The 22,963-nt window shown below is 45.7% G+C and overlaps 1 protein-coding gene across 1 annotated transcript in view; it reads left to right on the top strand.

Annotated features, from left to right (window-relative positions):
* The window catches only part of LOC141167194 (asialoglycoprotein receptor 1-like), a 230,250-nt gene that overhangs the window by 144,596 nt on the left and 62,691 nt on the right, over positions 1–22,963 (top strand). The window contains exons 6-7 of the mRNA XM_073654628.1: positions 9,124–9,183; positions 15,057–15,134. Coding sequence (XP_073510729.1) covers positions 9,124–9,183; positions 15,057–15,134 — 138 coding nt within the window. The remainder of the gene's footprint in view (positions 1–9,123; positions 9,184–15,056; positions 15,135–22,963) is intronic.

Below are 22,963 nucleotides of genomic sequence, written 5' to 3'. Positions count from 1 at the left end.
TAGAGTCGGCTAACCCGACCGCAACACGACAGGACAACGCATTGGAGGCAAAGTGACGTTGACACTACCCGGAAACAGCTGGCGTGCTGGAACCAGGCTGGGCAGGAGGGAGTACCCGTGCCAAAGACACTGCCGAGAACCAGCTGACGGTACTGGAACCCGGATGGGTAGCAGAAGATACAAGAGCAAATGGAACTACCGAGGACCAGCTGACGGTACTGGAACCCGGATGGGTAGCAGAAGGTACAAGAGCCAATGGAACTACCGAGGACCAGCTGATGTTACTGGAACTCGGTTACTAAGCAGGAGGTACCTGTGCCAGAAAGCACTACCAAGGACCAGCAGACGTTGGTGGAACTTGGATACCGAGAAGGAGGCACCTAATCCAAAGGCACTGCCGAGAACCAGCTGACGGTACTGGAACCCGGATGGGTAGCAGAAGATACAAGAGCAAATGGAACTACCGAGGACCAGCTGACGGTACTGGAACCCGGATGGGTAGCAGAAGATACAAGAGCAAATGGAACTACCGAGGACCAGCTGACGGTACTGGAACCCGGATGGGTAGCAGAAGGTACAAGAGCCAATGGAACTACCGAGGACCAGCTGATGTTACTGGAACTCGGTTACTAAGCAGGAGGTACCTGTGCCAGAAAGCACTACCAAGGACCAGCAGACGTTGGTGGAACTTGGATACCGAGAAGGAGGCACCTAATCCAAAGGCACTGCCGAGAACCAGCTGACGGTACTGGAACCCGGATGGGTAGCAGAAGATACAAGAGCAAATGGAACTACCGAGGACCAGCTGACGGTACTGGAACCCGGATGGGTAGCAGAAGGTACAAGAGCCAATGGAACTACCGAGGACCAGCTGATGTTACTGGAACTCGGTTACTAAGCAGGAGGTACCTGTGCCAGAAAGCACTACCAAGGACCAGCAGACGTTGGTGGAACTTGGATACCGAGAAGGAGGCACCTAATCCAAAGGCACTGCCGAGAACCAGCTGACGGTACTGGAACCCGGATGGGTAGCAGAAGGTACCCATGTAAAAAAAAAGTTCAAGGCCGCGAGCCGGCCGCAGTTACCAAAACCCACAGTCCTACAGAGGGTGCTTGTCCTATTGGCACTATGGAACCAGCCTTCATTGCCAGATCCCGCAGCCCACATAGGAGTCACCTAAACTGCAGGCACCATAGAGTCGGCTAACCCGACCGCAACACGACAGGACAACGCATTGGAGGCAAAGTGACGTTGACACTACCCGGAAACAGCTGGCGTGCTGGAACCAGGCTGGGCAGGAGGGAGTACCCGTGCCAAAGACACTGCCGAGAACCAGCTGACGGTACTGGAACCCGGATGGGTAGCAGAAGGTACAAGAGCCAATGGAACTGCCGAGAACCAGCTGGCGGTGCTGGAGCCCAGGGTAAATACTAAAAACAGAAGAGCCAGAGGTGTATTTGGAGGAGGTTTTAAATCCGTACTACAGTGGATGTGGACAAAGCAGGAGAATTTGCCGGACACACAGCTGGGGATCAGCTGACGTTACTGAATCCCAATAACACTGGAGCAAGCGTTGACTGTGCAGACGGCACTTCTGAGCAGCAACTAGCGGTATTGGAGCCCAGGGTAAATACTAAAAACGGAGGAGCCAGAGGTGTAATTGGAGCAAGTTTTAAATAAGTAGCACAGTGAATATGGACAGAGCAGGAGAAATTGCCGTGAACACAGCAGGGGAACAGCTGACGTTACCGAACCCCAATAACACCGCAGCAAGTGTTGACTGTGCAGACGGCACTTCCGAGCGCCAACTGGCGGTGCTGGAGCCCAGGGATAAGAATGAAAACAGAGGAGCCAGAGGTGTAATTCGAGCAACTTTAAAATGTGTAGTACAGTGGATGTGGACAAAGCAGGAGAAATTGCCGTCCGCACAGCAGGAGAACAGCTGACGTTACTGAACCCCAATAACACGGCAGCAAGTGTTGACTGTGCAGACAGCACTTCCGAGCGCCAACTGGCGGTGTTGGAGCCCAGGGTAAATACTAAAAACGGAGGAGCCAGAGGTGTAATTGGAGCAAGTTTTAAATAAGTAGCACAGTGAATATGGACAGAGCAGGAGAAATTGCCGTGAACACAGCAGGGGAACAGCTGACGTTACCGAACCCCAATAACACCGCAGCAAGTGTTGACTGTGCAGACGGCACTTCCGAGCGCCAACTGGCGGTGCTGGAGCCCAGGGATAAGAATGAAAACAGAGGAGCCAGAGGTGTAATTCGAGCAACTTTAAAATGTGTAGTACAGTGGATGTGGACAAAGCAGGAGAAATTGCCGTCCGCACAGCAGGAGAACAGCTGACGTTACTGAACCCCAATAACATGGCAGCAAGTGTTGACTGTGCAGACGGCACTTCCGAGCGCCAACTGGCGGTGTTGGAGCTCAGGGATTACAGTTCAGGTGGTAGAAACATGAACAGAACAGGAGACCTGGATACTGTTGCCAACCAATTATTTATTCTGGAAGAGGACTGGCAAATTCATGAGAGATCCAGGCCTTGTTCATTTTGAGAAAAGTAAGCCGGTCAACGTTATCGGAGGATAGTCGCATGCGACGGTCTGTTAGTACACCACCTGCGGCACTAAAGACGCGTTCCGATAATACACTAGCAGCAGGGCAAGCTAGCACCTCCAGTGCATACTGACTAAGCTCTGGCCATGTATCCAGCTTACAGACCCAAAACTTGAAGGGAGAAGAGCCGTCTGGGAGTACACTAAGAGGGCAAGACATGTAGTCTGTCACCATCTGACGGAAACGTTGCCTCCTGCTGACTGGAGCTGTCTGTGATGGTGTAGACATTTGTGGCGGCGGGGACACAAAACTTTGCCACATTTCGGCCATACTGGTCTTGCCTTGTGCTGAGGCGCTGCTTCTGCTCCCTCTTTGTGCAGAGCTTCCTCCACTGCCTCGACGCACTGAGCTGCTTTGTAAAGCACTAGCAGCACTGCTCTCGGTTGGAATGGAGAACATGATGGAATGCACCAGTGCGTCTTGGTACTCCCGCATTTTACGCTCCCGGTTCAATGGTGTTATGAGGCTTTGTAAGTTGTCCCGGTAGCGAGGATCTAGGAGGGTGGACACCCAATAATCAGCCGTGTTGAGAATGTGGGCGATGCGGCGGTCGTTTCTGAGGCACTGCAGCATGAAATCAACCATGTGCTGCAGACTGCCAACTGGCCAAGAAACGCTGTCCCCTGCTTGAGGCGTGATCTCTGCCTGCTCTGCATCACCCCACCCTCGCTCTAGATACTGACTACTAGAGCATTGTGTACCTCCCTCCTCTGGACAGATGTCTTCCTCATCCATTGACTCCTCCTCATCCTCCTCACAAAGTGTCCCCTGCCTAGGCCTTTGTGAGGAACCACGTTGCGCAGACTGTAGAGAAGCAGATGGCATTTGTGACTCCTCATCCTCCACCTCTTCCAAAACCTCGTCCCTTAGTGCTTGCAGTGTTTTTTCAAGCAGGCAGATAAGGGGGATAGTCATGCTGACTAGTGCATCATCTGCACTCGCCATCCGCGTGGAATAATCGAAGGCACGCAAAACGTGGCAAATGTCCTTCATAGAGGCCCACTCAGTGGTGGTGAAGTGTGAACGGCGCGCACTGCGACTTGTTTGCGCCTGCTGCAGCTGGTACTCCATTACTGCTGCCTGCTGCTCACACAACCTCTCCAACATATGTAACGTTGAATTCCACCTGGTGGGTAGGTCACATATGATGCGATGTTCCGGAAGACATAATCGGCGCTGCAGAGCTGCAATGCGTGATCTTGCATTGCTGGAACGCCGCAAGTGAGCGCACTCTATGCGGACCTTGTGAAGCAGTGCATCAAGATCCGGATAGTCCCTCAAAAAACTCTGCACGACCAAGTTGAGCACATGTGCCAGACATGGGATGTGAGTGAGGTTGCCTAGGCCCAGAGCTGCCACCAGATTTCGGCCATTGTCACACACTACCATGCCTGGCTGGAGATTCGCTGGCACAAACCACACGTCACTCTGCTGCTTGATGGCATTCCAGAGCTCCTGCGCTGTGTGGCTTCGATTCCCCAAAGAAATTAATTTTAATACGGCCTGTTGACGTTTGGCCACGGCTGTGCTCATATCGGTCATCATAACAGGTAACCGTTCACGGGTCGATGTGGAGGTAGACCGTGACGGCTCCTGCAGCGCTGATTCAGAGGAACTGGAGTATGAGGAGGAGTCAATGTGTACAGACTGGATTCCTGCAATCCTTGGAGTTGGCAGAACACGTACAGCGCCACTCTCAAGATCTGTACCCGGCTCCACAACATTTACCCAATGGGCAGTGAGGGAAAGGTATCGTCCCTGTCCATGCTTACTGGTCCACGCATCAGTGGTCAGGTGGACCTTGCTACTGACGGCGTTTTGTAGCGCATGTTTAATTTTTCCCTCCACATGATGTTGCAGGGCAGGGACGGCTTGCCTGCTGAAATAAAAGCGGCTGGGCACGTTGTATTGTGGGACTGCCAATGCCATAAAGTTACGGAATGTGTCAGTCTCCACCAGCCTGAATGATAGCATTTCAAGGGCCAGTAGTTTAGCAATGCCAGCATTCAGAGCCTGTGCTCGGGGGTGGTTTGCCGAGTATGGGCGCCTTTTCTCCCATGCCTGTGCTAACGATGGCTGTAGACTGGCCTGGGAGTGTGAGGATGACTGGGAAAGTGGTGCTGTGGGTGGAATTACACTGTGTCTCTGTACAACAGTGCCAGAGATTCTTCCATGGCGATCCTGTGAGGAAGCCGAACCAGCTGTGTGTGAGCTGGAGGAAGAGGCTACAACACGAGCTGAAGAGGTGGTAGGTGGCGCTGTAGGTTGGCCTAGGTCTTCAGTGTGTTTGTGTAACTCCACCACGTGCTTGGTCCGCACATGTTTCCACATATTTGTGGTATTGAGGTTGCTGACACTTTTCCCTCTTTTCACCTTCTGATTACACAGCTTGCATTTGACAAAGCAAATGTCATCTGCAACTGTGTCAAAAAAGGACCAGGCACTGCAAGTCTTGGGAGCGCCCGCTTTGGATTTTGGAAGAGCCATGCTCCTAATGGGTGCCGAAGTGGAGGCTACAGGCAACCAAGTCTGCCCCCTCCCTCTCCCTCCTTTTTGGGCCGTTCGGGGAATCTCTTCCTCAGAGCTGCTCCCACCACCTTCCTGTCCCTCACGCCATGATGGGTCAAGGACCTCATCATCTACACCACCCTCTTCAAACAACTGCTTCTCCTGGGTAGTCTCGACAGCACAGTACGCACCAGAAAGTGGCACCTGAGTCTCATCATCAGATGCGTACTGAGGTGTGCTGCTGACCATAGGCACTGGCCCACCCGCCTCTTCAGATTCAGAGAGACAAAATGGTTGCGCATCACTGCATACTACCTCTTCTTCAAATTCTCGAATTCTGCTTGGCTGGCCCCCTCTTTCCAAGCCAAGAGATTCAGAGAACAGAAGTAGAGATGGCTCCTGTCCAGGGCTCTCTGACTGCCTGGGCAATTTGGCAGGTGGTGAAGAGACAGATGGGTGCTCTTCAGTGCTCAGGACCTGAGAGGATCTGGAACTAATTGAAGTCGATGCGTTAGCTGCCATCCATCCGACAACGGCTTCAATTTGGTCCTCGCGCAGCAGTGGGGTACGGCTAGCTCCTACAAAGCTGCGCATAAAGGACTGTTCCCTGGTAAAACTGGGGGATGCTGAGTCACTGGTGCCCGCAGCAGGCACAGAATCCCCACGTCCTCTCCCTGCAGGCACAGAATCCTCACGTCCTCTCCCTGCAGAAACTCCACGCCCACGCCCACGACCACGACCACATGCCTTACTCCCTGCCTTCTTCATCTTGGTAGACTGATAAAGATAGGCAGAAAAGTACTAAGGGCTTAGTGTGCTTATTCCTGAACAGCTGCTAACAGGTATAAGAAACACTAATTTTATAAAGTGTGGACTAGACTTTAATATGAGCTAATGTGGCCTACACAACTGTAAAGTGGAGTGTTTGGTGAACTTTATTTAGGTTTTTTTTGTCACAAAAAGACACTGGATGTGCCTAAAGATGTAATAACGATAGTATCACAAACTTTTTGTAGCTATTACAATGTAGGAAGGTAACCTACAATGCAATAGATGAGGCTGCAAAAAATAGGCTAATACTAATCTGGCTGGGGCTGCAGGGCCCAATGCTGCAGAAAGGCTCCTCTATCTACTCCTATATAGTGTGTTTGGAATCAATTTAGCTGAATACGGATGGAACCACCACACTAATAGGAGATATCAGGAAAAATTATGAATTGGCAATAAAGGACAATGTATGAGGCAGTGACACACACTGAGTGCACTACAACCAGACGTGGCTGAAGCACACACTACAGGGTGAGCTGCACTCACACACCAGACCTTGCAGACAGCGGTGAACAGCACAGGGAACTGTGCACTAGCACTGCAAGGCACAGTGATTTAGAAAGTAGCTTGGGTAAAGCAGTATAGAGCAAATAGGTAGCTAAAACTGTCCCTCAGAACAACAGCGTCCTATCCCTAACTGAATTCACAGCAGAGTGAGCTCAAAATGGCGGCGGTGGCTTTTATAGTGCATCATGACATCATTTCAGCAGCCAATCACAGCCATGCCATTAGTTAAGATGCCTACATGCCTAACAGGATGTGCCCACACTTCTTAGGATCCTCATTGGCTGAATAAAATGAAAATGTCTCATTGCATTATGGGAACTTCCGATTCCGGTATACGATATTGCAATAGTATCGGAATTAAGTATCGGAATTCCGATACCGCGAATATCGGCCGATACCCGATATTTCAGTATCGGAATGCTCAACACTAGTTATCAGACGATGGTTCTTGTAGCATTATCAGACGCTGGTTCTTGTAGCGTTATCAGACGATGGTTCTTGTAGCGTTATCAGACGATGGTTCTTGTAGCGTTATCAGACGATGGTTCTTGTAGCGTTATCAGACGATGGTTCTTGTAGCGTTATCAGACGATGGTTCTTGTAGTGTTATCAGACGATGGTTCTTGTAGTGTTATCAGACGCTGGTTCTTGTAGCGTTATCAGACGATGGTTCTTGTAGCGTTATCAGACGATGGTTCTTGTAGCGTTATCAGACGCTGGTTCTTGTAGTGTTATCAGACGCTGGTTCTTGTAGCGTTATCAGATGATGGTTCTTGTAGCGTTATCAGACGCTGGTTCTTGTAGCGTTATCAGACGATGGTTCTTGTAGCGTTATCAGACGCTGGTTCTTGCAGCGTTATCAGACTATCAGACCATGGTTGTTGTAGCGTTATGAGACGCTGGTTCTTGTAGCTTTATCAGACGCTGGTTCTTGTAGCGTTATCAGACGATGGTTCTTGTAGCGTCATCAGACAATGCTTCTTGTAGCGTTATCAGACGATGGTTCTTGTAGCGTTATCAGACGCTGGTTCTTGTAGCGTTATCAGACGCTGGTTCTTGTAGTGTTATCAGACGCTGGTTCTTGTAGCGTTATCAGACGATGGTTCTTGTAGCGTTATCAGACGATGGTTCTTGTAGCGTTATCAGACGCTGGTTCTTGTAGCGTTATCAGACGCTCGTTCTTGTAGCGTTATCAGACGATGGTTCTTGTAGCGTTATCAGACGATGGTTCTTGTAGTGTTATCAGACGCTGGTTCTTGCAGCGTTATCAGACTATCAGACCATGGTTGTTGTAGCGTTATGAGACGCTGGTTCTTGTAGCTTTATCAGACGCTGGTTCTTGTAGCGTTATCAGATGATGGTTCTTGTAGCGTTATCAGACGCTGGTTCTTGTAGCGTTATCAGACGATGGTTCTTGTAGAGTTATCAGACGATGGTTCTTGTAGCGTTATCAGACGATGGTTCTTGCAGCGTTATCAGACGATGGTTCTTGTAGTGTTATCAGACGATGCTTCTTGTAGCGTTATCAGACGATGGTTCTTGTAGCGTTATCAGACGCTGGTTCTTGTAGCGTTATCAGACGATGGTTCTTGTAGTGTTATCAGACGCTGGTTCTTGCAGCGTTATCAGACGATGGTTCTTGTAGCGTTATCAGACGCTGGTTCTTGCAGCGTTATCAGACGATGGTTCTTGTAGCGTTATCAGACGCTGGTTCTTGTAGCGTTATCAGACGATGGTTCTTGTAGCGTTATCAGACGCTGGTTCTTGCAGCGTTATCAGACTATCAGACCATGGTTGTTGTAGCGTTATGAGACGCTGGTTCTTGTAGCTTTATCAGACGCTGGTTCTTGTAGCGTTATCAGATGATGGTTCTTGTAGCGTTATCAGACGCTGGTTCTTGTAGCGTTATCAGACGATGGTTCTTGTAGAGTTATCAGACGATGGTTCTTGTAGCGTTATCAGACGATGGTTCTTGCAGCGTTATCAGACGATGGTTCTTGTAGTGTTATCAGACGCTGGTTCTTGTAGCGTTATCAGACGCTGGTTCTTGTAGCGTTATCAGACGCTGGTTCTTGCAGCGTTATCAGACGATGGTTCTTGTAGTGTTATCAGACGCTGGTTCTTGTAGCGTTATCAGACGATGGTTCTTGTAGCGTTATCAGACGCTGGTTCTTGTAGCGTTATCAGACGCTGGTTCTTGTAGCGTTATCAGACAGTGGTTGATTGTTATAGATATAATCAGATGATTGTTGTAGCGTTATCATGAACTGGTTGATAGTTGTATTGTGATCTGATGATAGTTGTTGCATCCTCAGACATAGGAGAGGATTGTTTATCCAGCCTTGAATCATCACTTTCCTCCCTTCATTGTGGCATCTCCAAGTAGAGGTCACCGCACAGGTCAGGAGTTTGCCTCCTTATTTAGCTTCTTTCTACTTTCATTGACAAATATGCGGGGATCTCTGTGGTGGATCCATGAGAAGCTGAGAACCAAGAACTCAATCACTTCCACCTTTTCTTGTTGAAGACACTCCTAAAGTCTCAAAGTCTCCAAAGAGCTGAGGGACGACAACCACGAGAAACACTTTCCCCATGATGCAAGATGTTCTTCTTCATTCCCATCTTGTCATTCATCTGTTCTCTGTGTTCTCCTCTAGAAAAGGATGTGAAGGATCTCGGCACAAAACAGGAAGAGATCTTCTCTGCTGTATCTAATGGTAAGTGGTAACAACTCTCCCTAGATGTAATAATATATGACCGGTCTCTACATGGATGTACTATTATATGACCGGTCTCCAAGTGGATGTAATATTATTATACGACTGGTCTCTACATGGATGTAGTATTATATGACCAGTCTACATGTTTATAACTGGTCTCTATATTTGTATGTATTATATGACTGGTCTCTATGTGTATGTAGTATTATATGACCGGTCTCTACATGGATGTACTATTATATGACCGGTCTCCAAGTGGATGTAATATTATTATACGACTGGTCTCTACATGGATGTAGTATTATATGACCAGTCTACATGTTTATAACTGGTCTCTATATTTGTATGTATTATATGACCGGTCTCTATGTGTTTGTAATATTATATGACCAGTCTCTACATGGATGTAGTATTATATGACCAGTCTCTACATGGATGTAGTATTATATGACCAGTCTCTACATGGATGTAGTATTATATGACCGGTCTCTATGTGTATGTAGTATTATATGACCGGTCTCTATGTGTATGTAGTATTATATGACCGGTCTCTATGTGTATGTAGTATTATATGACCGGTCTCTATGTGTATGTAGTATTATATGACCGGTCTCTATGTGTATGTTGTATTATATGACCGGTCTCTATGTGTATGTAGTATTATATGACCAGTCTCTACATGGATGTAGTATTATATGACCGGTCTCTATGTGCATGTAGTATTATATGACCAGTCTCTACATGGATGTAGTATTATATGACTAGTCTCTACATGGATGTAGTGTTATTTGACCGGTCTCTATGTGTATGTAGTATTATATGACCAGTCTCTACATGCATGTAGTATTATATGACCAGTCTCTACATGCATGTAGTATTATATGACCGGTCTCTATGTGCATGTAGTATTATATGACCGGTCTGTATGTGTATGTTGTATTATATGACCGGTCTCTATGTGTATGTAGTATTATATGACTGGTCTCTATGTGTTTGTAATATTATATGACCAGTCTCTACATGGATGTAGTATTATATGACCAGTCTCTACATGGATGTAGTATTATATGACCAGTCTCTATGTGTATGTAGTATTATATGACCGGTCTCTATGTGTATGTAGTATTATATGACCGGTCTCTATGTGTATGTAGTATTATATGACCGGTCTCTATGTGTATGTAGTATTATATGACCGGTCTCTATGTGTATGTTGTATTATATGACCGGTCTCTATGTGTATGTAGTATTATATGACCAGTCTCTACATGGATGTAGTATTATATGACCGGTCTCTATGTGCATGTAGTATTATATGACCAGTCTCTACATGGATGTAGTATTATATGACTAGTCTCTACATGGATGTAGTGTTATTTGACCGGTCTCTATGTGTATGTAGTATTATATGACCGGTCTCTATGTGTATGTAGTATTATATGACCAGTCTCTACATGCATGTAGTATTATATGACTAGTCTCTACATGCATGTAGTATTATATGACCGGTCTCTATGTGCATGTAGTATTATATGACCAGTCTCTACATGCATGTAGTGTTATATGATCGGTCTCTATGTGCATGTAGTATTATATGACCGGTTTGTATGTGTATGTTGTATTATATGACCGGTCTCTATGTGTATGTAGTATTATATGACCGGTCTCTATGTGTATGTAGTATTATATGACCGGTCTCTATGTGTATGTAGTATTATATGACCGGTCTGTATGTGTATGTTGTATTATATGACCGGTCTCTATGTGTATGAAGTATTATATGACCGGTCTCTACATGGATGTAGTATTATATGACTAGTCTCTACATGGATGTAGTATTATATGACCGGTCTCTATGTGTATGTAGTATTATATGACCGGTCTCTACATGGATGTAGTATTATATGACCGGTCTCTATGTGTATGTAGTATTATATGACCGGTCTCTACATGGATGTAGTATTATATGACCAGTCTCTACATGGATGTAGTATTATATAACCAGTCTCTACATGGATGTAGCATTATATGACCGGTCTCTATGTGTATGTAGTATTATATGACCGGTCTGTATGTGTATGTTGTATTATATGACCGGTCTCTTTGTGTATGTAGTATTATATGACCGGTCTCTATGTGTATGTTGTATTATATGACCGGTCTCTGTTATGTTCTGCTACCAGAGCTAAGGAAAGAGAGGAGATCTGTCCCTACGATAGAACTCAGCTGAATCCCTACGATGTAACAGGGAACCTGATCCTGCGATCAGACCTGCTAAAGTCCTAAGCTAGTCTGTACGAAGACCTATAGATGTGGGGGAGGAATCCCTACAAGTACTAAGGACTGGGAGGAATATGGGACACCTCCTAACAGAAATAGTAGCAGACAGACGAACAAACAAAATATAAAGAACATAGAGGTCAGAAAACCAAGCAAACTAACAGAGCAAGACACAGAGCACAGGCTAGCTAGAAAGTAGATATACAATGAAGTCCAGCAAAGCCAGAAGGGCGGAGCAGGATTAAATAGGCCAACAAGGTCATGTGACCAGCAAAGGAAAAAACCTAAGAGCAAGGTTCTAACAGTCTCTATGTGTATGTTGTATTATATGACCGGTCTCTATGTGCATGTAGTATTATATGACTAGTCTCTACATGGATGTAGCATTATATGACTAGTCTCTACATGGATGTAGTATTATATGACCGGTCTGTATGTGTATGTAGTATTATATGACCGGTCTCTATGTGTATGTAGTATTATATGACCGGTCTCTATGTGTATGTAGTATTATATGACCGGTCTCTATGTGTATGTAGTATTATATGACCGGTCTGTATGTGTATGTTGTATTATATGACCGGTCTCTATGTGTATGTAGTATTATATGACCGGTCTCTACATGGATGTAGTATTATATGACTAGTCTCTACATGGATGTAGTATTATATGACTAGTCTCTACATGGATGTAGTATTATATGACCGGTCTCTATGTGTATGTAGTATTATATGACCGGTCTCTACATGGATGTAGTATTATATGACCAGTCTCTACATGGATGTAGTATTATATGACCAGTCTCTACATGGATGTAGTATTATATGACCGGTCTCTATGTGTATGTAGTATTATATGACCGGTCTCTATGTGTATGTAGTATTATATGACCGGTCTCTATGTGTATGTTGTATTATATGACCAGTCTCTACATGGATGTAGTATTATATGACCAGTCTCTACATGGATGTAGTATTATATGACCGGTCTCTATGTGTATGTAGTATTATATGACCGGTCTCTATGTGTATGTAGTATTATATGACCGGTCTCTATGTGTATGTAGTATTATATGACCAGTCTCTATGTGTATGTAGTATTATATGACCGGTCTCTATGTGTATGTAGTATTATATGACCGGTCTCTATGTGTATGTAGTATTATAGGACCGGTCTCTATGTGTATGTAGTATTATAGGACCGGTCTCTATGTGTATGTTGTATTATAGGACTGATCTCTCTGTGTATGTAGTATTATATGACCGGTCTCTATGTGTATGTAGTATTATAGGACCGGTCTCTATGTGTATGTTGTATTATAGGACTGGTCTCTCTGTGTATGTAGTATTATATGACCGGTCTCTATGTGTATGTAGTATTATATGACCGGTCTCTATGTGTATGTAGTATTATAGGACTGGTCTCTATGTGTATGTAGTATTATAGGACCAGTCTCTATGTGTATGTAGTATTATATGACCAGTCTCTATGTGTATGTAGTATTATATGACCGGTCTCTATGTGTATGTAGTAATATATGACCGGTCTCTATGTGTATGTAGTATTATAGGACCGGTCTCTATGTGTATGTAGTATTATAGGACCGGTCTCTATGTGTATGTAGTATTATAGGACCGGTCTCTATGTGTATGTAGTATTATATGACCAGTCTCTATGTGTATGTTGTATTATAGGACTGGTCTCTCTGTGTATGTAGTATTATATGACCGGTCTCTATGTGTATGTAGTATTATATGACCGGTCTCTATGTGTATGTAGTATTATAGGACTGGTCTCTATGTGTATGTAGTATTATAGGACCGGTCTCTATGTGTATGTTGTATTATAGGACTGGTCTCTCTGTGTATGTAGTATTATATGACCGGTCTCTATGTGTATGTAGTATTATAGGACCGGTCTCTATGTGTATGTTGTATTATAGGACTGGTCTCTCTGTGTATGTAGTATTATATGACCGGTCTCTATGTGTATGTTGTATTATATGACCGGTCTCTATGTGTATGTAGTATTATATGACCGGTCTCTATGTGTATGTAGTATTATATGACCGATCTGTATGTGTATGTAGTATTATAGGACCGGTCTCTATGTGTATGTTGTATTATAGGACTGGTCTCTCTGTGTATGTTGTATTATATGACCGGTCTCTATGTGTATGTAGTATTATATGACCGGTCTCTATGTGTATGTAGTATTATATGACCGATCTGTATGTGTATGTAGTATTATAGGACCGGTCTCTATGTGTATGTTGTATTATAGGACTGGTCTCTCTGTGTATGTTGTATTATATGACCGGTCTCTATGTGTATGTAGTATTATATGACCGGTCTCTATGTGTATGTAGTATTATATGACCAGTCTCTATGTGTATGTAGTATTATATGACCGGTCTCTATGTGTATGTAGTATTATATGACCGGTCTCTATGTGTATGTAGTATTATAGGACTGGTCTCTATGTGTATGTAGTATTATAGGACCGGTCTCTATGTGTATGTTGTATTATAGGACTGGTCTCTCTGTGTATGTAGTATTATATGACCGGTCTCTATGTGTATGTAGTATTATAGGACCGGTCTCTATGTGTATGTTGTATTATAGGACTGGTCTCTCTGTGTATGTAGTATTATATGACCGGTCTCTATGTGTATGTTGTATTATATGACCGGTCTCTATGTGTATGTAGTATTATATGACCGGTCTCTATGTGTATGTAGTATTATATGACCGATCTGTATGTGTATGTAGTATTATAGGACCGGTCTCTCTGTGTATGTTGTATTATATGACCGGTCTCTATGTGTATGTAGTATTATATGACCGGTCTCTATGTGTATGTAGTATTATATGACCGGTCTGTATGTGTATGTAGTATTATAGGACCGGTCTCTCTGTGTATGTAGTATTATAGGACCGGTCTCTATGTGTATGTTGTATTATAGGACTGGTCTCTCTGTGTATGTAGTATTATATGACCGGTCTCTATGTGTATGTTGTATTATATGACCGGTCTCTATGTATATGTAGTATTATATGACCGGTCTCTATGTGTATGTAGTATTATATGACCGGTCTGTATGTGTATGTAGTATTATATGACCGGTCTCTATGTGTATGTAGTATTATATGACCGGTCTGTATGTGTATGTTGTATTATAGGACCGGTCTCTCTGTGTATGTTGTATTATATGACCGGTCTCTATGTGTATGTAGTATTATATGACCGGTCTCTATGTGTATGTAGTATTATATGACCGGTCTGTATGTGTATGTTGTATTATAGGACCGGTCTCTCTCTGTGTACATTTTCAGCTGATTGCGTTGGCTTCTCACAGTGTGAAGTTGATTCTTATCTCCAGATGTAGAGGATTTAAGGTCTCTCCTCACAGACACATTGAGACCACCTGCAGCTGCGTCCCCCTCCTCCCTCACATTCTGCTGTCTCCTGATAGCTGCTATATTCACATGAGGATGATGGGTGCAGAAAGAATAACATCGGTCATTATAACGGGAAGTAGAGAAAGGTTATAGGAGAAAGATCCTAACGCCTCATGTCTGTGCCAACAGTGGACGCTCTACAGACCGACATACAGCGGGTCCTCACTGCGGTGGGAAAACTGACTGATGCCACACTGCACGGAAACCGTAAGTCCCTCCAACTCCACCTACCAAATACTATGACCTAAAAAACTGTGCAAAAGTCATAGGCAGGTTTGGAAAACATGCTGCAGAGTGAGAAAGTAAGAGGCCTCCATCAATAGAAGGGTTAATAGATTATTATCAGGTCACAAAATACAAAGTGAAAAAAGAAATGTAAACCCCATCAGTATCTGGTGACCGCCCTTCACCTCCATCATCAGTATCTAGTGTCCGCCCGTCTCCTCCATCATCAGTATCTGGTGACCGCCCGTCACCTCCATCATCAGTATCTGGTGACCGCCCGTCACCTCCATCATAAGCATCTGGTGACTGCCCATCGCCTCCATCATCAGTATCTGGTGACATCCCGTCATCTCCATCATAAGTATCTGGTGACCGCCCGTCATCTCCATCATCAGTATCTGGTGACCGCCCGTCACCTCCATCATCAGTATCTGGTGACCGCCCGTCACCTCCATCATAAGTATCTGGTGACCACCCATCATCTCCATCATCAGTATCTGGTGACCGTCTGACGCCTCCATCATCAGTATCCGGTGGCTGTCCGTTGCCTCCATCATCAGTATCTGGTGATCGCCGTTACCTCAATCATTAGTATCTGATGACCGCACGTTGCCTCCATCACATCTTCTCGTCACTTGTACACCGGTTATGGAGGATCTTGTGCCAAACATCTTGGAGAACTTCCCCCAGATCTTCTGTGTATGATGTTATGATCTGCAAACAAGAACTAAGGAAAGATAGGGGAAAGCTGTCCCTACAGTAAGACTAAGCTGAATCCCTACGATGTAGCGTGCTGCCTGTTCCTTGCGAACAGACCCGCCTTCGTCCTCGGCTAGTCTGAACGAAGACCGATAGTTCTTTTAGGGACCCCTTCCCTTTATTCTAAGGACTGGAACAAAAATGGGACACCTCCTGAACAGAGAAAGTTGTTGCAGAAAACAAAAGATAAACTGGCAAAAAGGTACTAGAGGTCCCAGAAGGACCAAGCGAACTGAGAGATATAGGCACCGGAGCACCTGGCTAGCAAAACAGTCAAACAACACTGAAGTCCAGCACAGCCAGGAGGGCGGAGCTGGAATATAAAGGCAGATGGTCACGTGACCGCAAAACACAAGATGGAAAAAACAAACAGGAGGGTTCTAACAGTACCCCCTCTTTTAAGAGGATCCTCCGGATCCTCCAGGCCCAGTGTCAGGCAGAATGTATTTTTGTCCTAGTTTTAAAAATGAGAGATGTTTTAAATCTCCACCCCCTGCTCATTTGGAAGAGGCTACATAGAACTCACTCTTGCTTTCCCCCTAACAAGGAATTTTTATTACCGCCATAAAACGTCAGCAAGCATACTGGTATACCCTGGATTTTCCCTCCAAAATTCTATTGTCTAACTGTACAAACTTTTAATGTTGATTTTAATAATGCCCATGACTGTCACAAACACAGGGACCACATTTTTGAGATGTTCACCTTTTTCCAATTGTGATGGTGTGGTTTTCGTGGCTGGAAGACCACCAGGAACCTGGGAAATGGGTTCTGAGCTTCTGAGTGTCATAGAGATATCATATTTGATATCCATCTTCATGAATATTGGTGACGGCAAACATGATGTCTCCATCTTGGATGTGGGACACCCCCATACCAAGATATGAAATCTGAAGGATTTTTATGTCTCATGCAGCTGGGTGGGTTCACAAAACCGAGCCCCCATGTGAGGTAAACAACATGGGTGTCTCCTAGAGTTTTGGCCCCTTACTAAAAACCAGAACGGCCATTTTACTTCATTCTTACCTGGGACGTCAGACGCATGCACTCCTCGCTGCGTGGAAGAATCACATTTAATTTCTGGGGAGCCGTCCCCCCACAGAATCTGAGACCATCACCTCGTGGCGCAGGTTTTGCTATTACTTATCCCTTTTATTTTAATAACTGTTTTATGCATATATGTAAATTGTCTCTTTTATAATATCTTGTATATCTTTTGTAAACACTGCCCACTTTCGGGAGTAAATCATTATTATTTACCAGCTTTCTTCTTCTTGTTCTATGTCGAGCAAACACGTTCCTCACCCGCTAATTCACATTACCTAACGGGTACCCGATCCACCTGTTAAGCGATCGGTGGTGGCAGTATACCAGTATTTATGTGATATTGTGGTTTGAGGGTGGCTGGACTGAGGTATATATACGTTCCTGGAAGGAACTGGTGGTATATATACGCCCTGTCACATCACGTGCCACAATAGTCGACATAAATTAGAGCAGCTGCGCCCGTGCTTATCCTTGGTCAATACCGTGTTTGACCAGCAGGATAAGGGGGCGCCAGAGGGCTGCAAGGTCTGACCAAGTGTTTTTCCTGACACCCAGGCCTATCCGGAAACCTCCTGTGGAAAGCTTTAACAAGCCTAGGAGCAGATACATCATCCGCTCTTACCCAGGAGTTGTCTTCGGGACCAAAACCCTTCCAGGAGACAAGATACTGTAATCTCCCTCTATGCCATCTAGAATTCAGGATACGAGAAATTTCATATTCGCCGTCTTCCACCACCGGAGGAACTGTGACAGTGGCGTCCTTATCAGATACGTCAGCCTTTTTCAACAAGGAAACATGAAACACCGGATTAATCTTCCAGGAAGTAGGAACCTCCAACCTGACAGAAGACGGGTTAACAACCTGAAGCACCTTAAATGGACCCACAAACTTAGGACCCAGTTTTTTAGAGGGAATCCTCAACCGCAGGTTCTTCGAAGACAACCAAACCATGTCACCCACAGTAAACAAAACATCCTTACGTTTCCTGTCAAAATACTTCTTGGACTTCTTGTTAGCCTCTTGAAGGTTGCAACGTACATTAGTCCAAACTCTCTCCAAATCACCGGAAAAATTCTCCTCCTCCAGCACCGCCGGCCCCAATTTGGAGAACGAACCAAAAAACGGATGTCTCCCAGTACAACAAAAAAAAGGAGAACACCCAGCAGAGGAGGATGTATGACTGTTAAGAGCAAATTCTGCGAGAGGCAGAAACTCAGACCACCCCTCCTGATTGTCCACCACAAAACAACGCAAAAACTGCTCAACATCCTGGTTCTTTCTTTCAGTCTGTCCATTAGACTCAGGATGATAACCAGACGAAAATGACAAATGGACTCCCAACCTGTCACAAAAGGCACGCCAAAAGCGAGCCACAAACTGAGGTCCCCTATCAGAAACAATGTCAGTAGGAACACCATGGAGCTTGACAATCTCCTTAACAAACGCCTTAGCGAGTGTCTTGGCGCAGGGCAACTTAATGAATGGAACCAAATGACACATCTTACTAAAATGGTCCACGACCACCCAGATGACAGTAAACCCTCGGACACAGGAAGATCGTAATAAAATCCATAGTGAGATGCGTCCAAGGCGCACTAGGAACCTCCAGAGAGCAAAGCAACCCCGCAGCAGGAGTATGTGAAGCCTTTGACCTAGCACACACAGTACATTGACGCACCCACTTGATGACTTCCTTCTGCCATCCAGGCCACCAAAAACTGCGACTGATAAGTCTCTTAGTCTCCGAAATTCCTGGATGACCTGCCAACCGAGACTCATGACACTCCACAAACAAATCTCTCCTAAAGGCTCTAGACACGAACAACCACCCATGGGGAGTGTTAGATGGGGCATCATCTTGAGCTTTAAGAATCTCATCCTCCAAAACGGAGTCCAATGCCGCCACCACAACTCCTTTCTGTAAAATGCTCTCCTCCTCCTCGGCACCGACCGTAGGAGAGAAGCTGCGAGATAAAGCATCGGCTTTAACATTCTTAGTACCAGGGATATAGGTAACAGAAAAATGAAAACGAGAAAAAAAAAAGTGCCCACCTAGCTTGACGGGCATTCAAGCGCTTGGCGGCATCCAGATAGATAAAATTCTTATGATCTGTGAAAACCTGAATAGGAAATCTAGCGCCTTCCAAAAAATGACGCCAATGTTCAAACGCGAGTTTAATAGCCAGCAACTCCCGATTTCCAACATCATAATTCAGTTTGGTTGCCGAATTTTTTTTCGAAAAGAAGGCACAAGGATGTACTCCACACTTGTTCTCCTGAGACAAAACTGCTCCGACCCCCACCGATGAAGCATCGACCTCAACCAAAAAAGGCTTGGTCTCATCAGGCTGCATAAGGATAGGGGCAGAACTGAACCTCTCTTTGAGATACTCAAACGCTTCAATGGCCTCAGAAGACCACTGGGCCGTATTCACACCTTTCCTGGTGAGATCGGTTAGAGGCTTAACAATTACAGAAAACTTCTTAATGAATTTCCTGTAATAATTGCCAAAACCCCAAAATCTCTGTACAGATTTCAAACCAATAGGCCTAGGCCATTCCTGCACAGCCTGAACCTTCACCGGGTCCATCTCAAAGCCCTCGCTGGAGACAATGGAGCCCAAAAAACTAATTCTCTGTACAGCGAACTCACATTTCTCCAGCTTAGCAAAAAGTGAATTATCACTCAATAACTGCAAAACTTCACGTACCCTCCGCCAACGGGACTCCAGATCTGGTGAATAAATCAAAATGTCATCCAAATACACAACCACATTCTTACCAATCAGAGGTCTCAGGACGTCATTAATGAGGTTCTGAAAAAATGCAGGTGCATTGGTAAGACCGAAAGGCATCACCAGATTCTCAAAATGACTCACCGGAGTGTTAAAAGCAGTCTTCCATTCATCACCCTCCTTCACACCTAACAAATTGTATGCCCCCCGGAGATCAATCTTAGAGAACCACTTGGCCCCCACTAACTGGTTAAACAAGTCAGGAATTAACGGCAATGGGTAGGAATTGCGTACGGTAATCTTATTAATTTCACGAAAATCCAGACATGGACGTAAACCGCCGTCCTTTTTTTTAACAAAGAAGAATCCAACTGCCACAGGCGACTTAGAAGGTCTAATGTGACCAGCAGCCAGGCTAGTCTGTATGTACTCCTCCAAGACCTTTCTTTCAGGGATAGTCAGATTAAACAAGCGACTCTCGGGAAGAGTAGCACCTGGAACAAACTCAATGGTGCAATCATAATCCCTATGAGGAGGTAAAACTTGTGACTCCTCCTCCGAAAAAACCCTCCAAAAATCCTGAATAGGTACCGGTAATTCCCCTTTTTCCACCGCCGCAATGCCGTTACAACATTTATCATAGCACTTCGGACTCCAAGACTTAATCACATTAGTAGACCAGTCCAGCAAAGGATTGAGCAGTTTTAACCAAGGCAATCCTAGAACAACTGGAGAGGGCAAATTATCCAAAACAACCAAGTCCAAAATTTCTTGGTGAACTCCATTGATAGTGAGGGGAAATGCAGCAGTCTTGTGAGTAATACATTTCAAGGGAGTGTTATCAATTGCAACCACAGAAATAGGCAAAGGTTTGGATTTCAAATTAAGTTTTTCCAAAAACCCTTTATCAATCACATTAAGTGTTGAACCACAATCCACAAATACCTGAAATTCAATCAAATCTCCCTGCAGAGTAGTACTCCCAGAAAGAAATACTCCTGCAGAGCGTAAACAAGCTATACGGGCGTAACTGACCTTTTTTTTTTCTTTACTTAAATGAAGCTCACAATACTTAATCAAATGGTCAGCTTTACCACAATAAAGACACACTCCCTCGGCGAACCTCCGGTCTCTTTCCTGAGGTCGGAGTAACATCGCCCCAACCTCCATTGGTTCTCCGCCGTCTGAGCAGATTTTCTGGGGACTAGGACCTGGCATTACAGGAGTCTTTACCTCATTCTGCCTAGATCTCAGTCTTCTGTCCACAGGAACAGCTAATTGCATGGCATCCTGCAGAGTCTTAGGTGCGGGGAATGCAATTAGCAAAACCTTAACCCTTTCACTCAGACCAGCAAAAAATATACATTTCAGAGCAGGATCATTCCATCTGACTTCAGAGGCCCACCTTCTAAAGTGTGTGCAATAAATCTCAGCATCATCTGACCCCTGATTCAAACGCCTGAGATCTGCCTCAGCAGATGAGATTCGATCAGGATCATCATACACTGCTCAAAAAAATAAAGGGACCCCTGAAATCCCCCCTCCTAGATGTGAATGGATGAAATCTTCTCATTGAATACTTTGTTCTGTACAAAGCTGAATGTGCTGACAACAAAATCACACAAAAATCATCAATGGAAATCACATTTATTAACCAATGGAGGCCTGGATGTGGAGTCACCCCCAAAATAACAGTGGAAAACCCACTACAGGCCGATCCAACTGTGATGTAATGTCCTTAACACAAGTCACAATGAGGCTGAGTATTGTGTGTGGCCTCCACGTGCCTGTATGACCTCCCTACAACGCCTGGGCATGCTCCTGATGAGGCTGAGTATTGTGTGTGGCCTCCACGTGCCTGTATGATCTCCCTATAACGCCTGGGCATGCTCCTGATGAGGCTGAGTATTGTGTGTGGCCTCCACGTGCCTGTATGACCTCCCTACAACGCCTGGGCATGCTCCTGATGAGGCTGAGTATTGTGTGTGGCCTCCACGTGCCTGTATGATCTCCCTATAACGCCTGGGCGTGCTCCTGATGAGGTTCAGTATTGTGTGTGGCCTCCACGTGCCTGTATGAACTCCCTACAACGCCTGGGCATGCTCCTGATGAGGCTGAGTATTGTGTGTGGCCTCCACGTGCCTGTATGACCTCCCTACAACGCCTGGGCATGCTCCTGATGAGGCTGAGTATTGTGTGTGGCCTCCACGTGCCTGTATGACCTCCCTACAACGCCTGGGCATGCTCCTGATGAGGCTGAGTATTGTGTGTGGCCTCCACGTCCCTGTATGATCTCCCTACAACGCCTGGGCGTGCTCCTGATGAGGTTCAGTATTGTGTGTGGCCTCCACGTGCCTGTATGAACTCCCTACAACGCCTGGGCATGCTCCTGATGAGGCTGAGTATTGTGTGTGGCCTCCACGTGCCTGTATGACCTCCCTACAACGCCTGGGCATGCTCCTGATGAGGCTGAGTATTGTGTGTGGCCTCCACGTGCCTGTATGACCTCCCTACAACGCCTGGGCATGCTCCTGATGAGGCTGAGTATTGTGTGTGGCCTCCACGTGCCTGTATGACCTCCCTACAATGCCTGGGCATGCTCCTGATGAGGCTGAGTATTGTGTGTGGCCTCCACGTGCCTGTGTGACCTCCCTACAACGCCTGGGCATGCTCCTGATGAGGCTGAGTATTGTGTGTGGCCTCCACGTGCCTGTATGACCTCCCTGCATTGCCTGGGCATGCTCCGGATGAGGTTGCGGATGGTCTCCTGTGGGATCTCCTCCCAGACCTGGACTAAAGCATCCGCCAACTCCTGGACACTCTGTGGTGCAACGTGACGTTGGTGGATGGAGCGAGACATGATGTCCCAGATGTGATCAATCGGATTCAGGTCTGGAGAACGGGCGGGCCACTCCATAGCTTCAATTCCTTCATCTTGCAGGAACTGCTGACCCACTCCAGCCACATGAGGTCTGGCATTGTCCTGCATTAGGAGGAACCCAGGGCCAACCGCACCAGCATATGGTCTCACAAGGGGTCTGAGGATCTCATCTCGGTACCTAATGGCAGTCAGGCTACCTCTGGCGAGCACATGGAGGGCTGTGCGTACCTCCAAAGAAATGCCACCCCACACCATTACTGACCCACTGCCAAACCGGTCATGCTGAAGGATGTTGCAGGCTGCAGATCACTCTCCACGGCGTCTACAGACTCTGTCACGTCTGTCACATGTGCTCAGTGTGAACCTGCTTTCATCTGTGAAGAGCACG

Source organism: Phyllobates terribilis, unplaced genomic scaffold (genome assembly GCF_046119375.1).
Source record: "Phyllobates terribilis strain yellow unplaced genomic scaffold, ASM4611937v1 Scaffold_11__3_contigs__length_659146591, whole genome shotgun sequence".
In the NCBI taxonomy this organism is placed as follows: domain Eukaryota; kingdom Metazoa; phylum Chordata; class Amphibia; order Anura; family Dendrobatidae; genus Phyllobates; species Phyllobates terribilis.
Note: the sequence above shows the minus strand (reverse complement) of the source record. Positions and strands in the feature narration are given on the sequence as shown.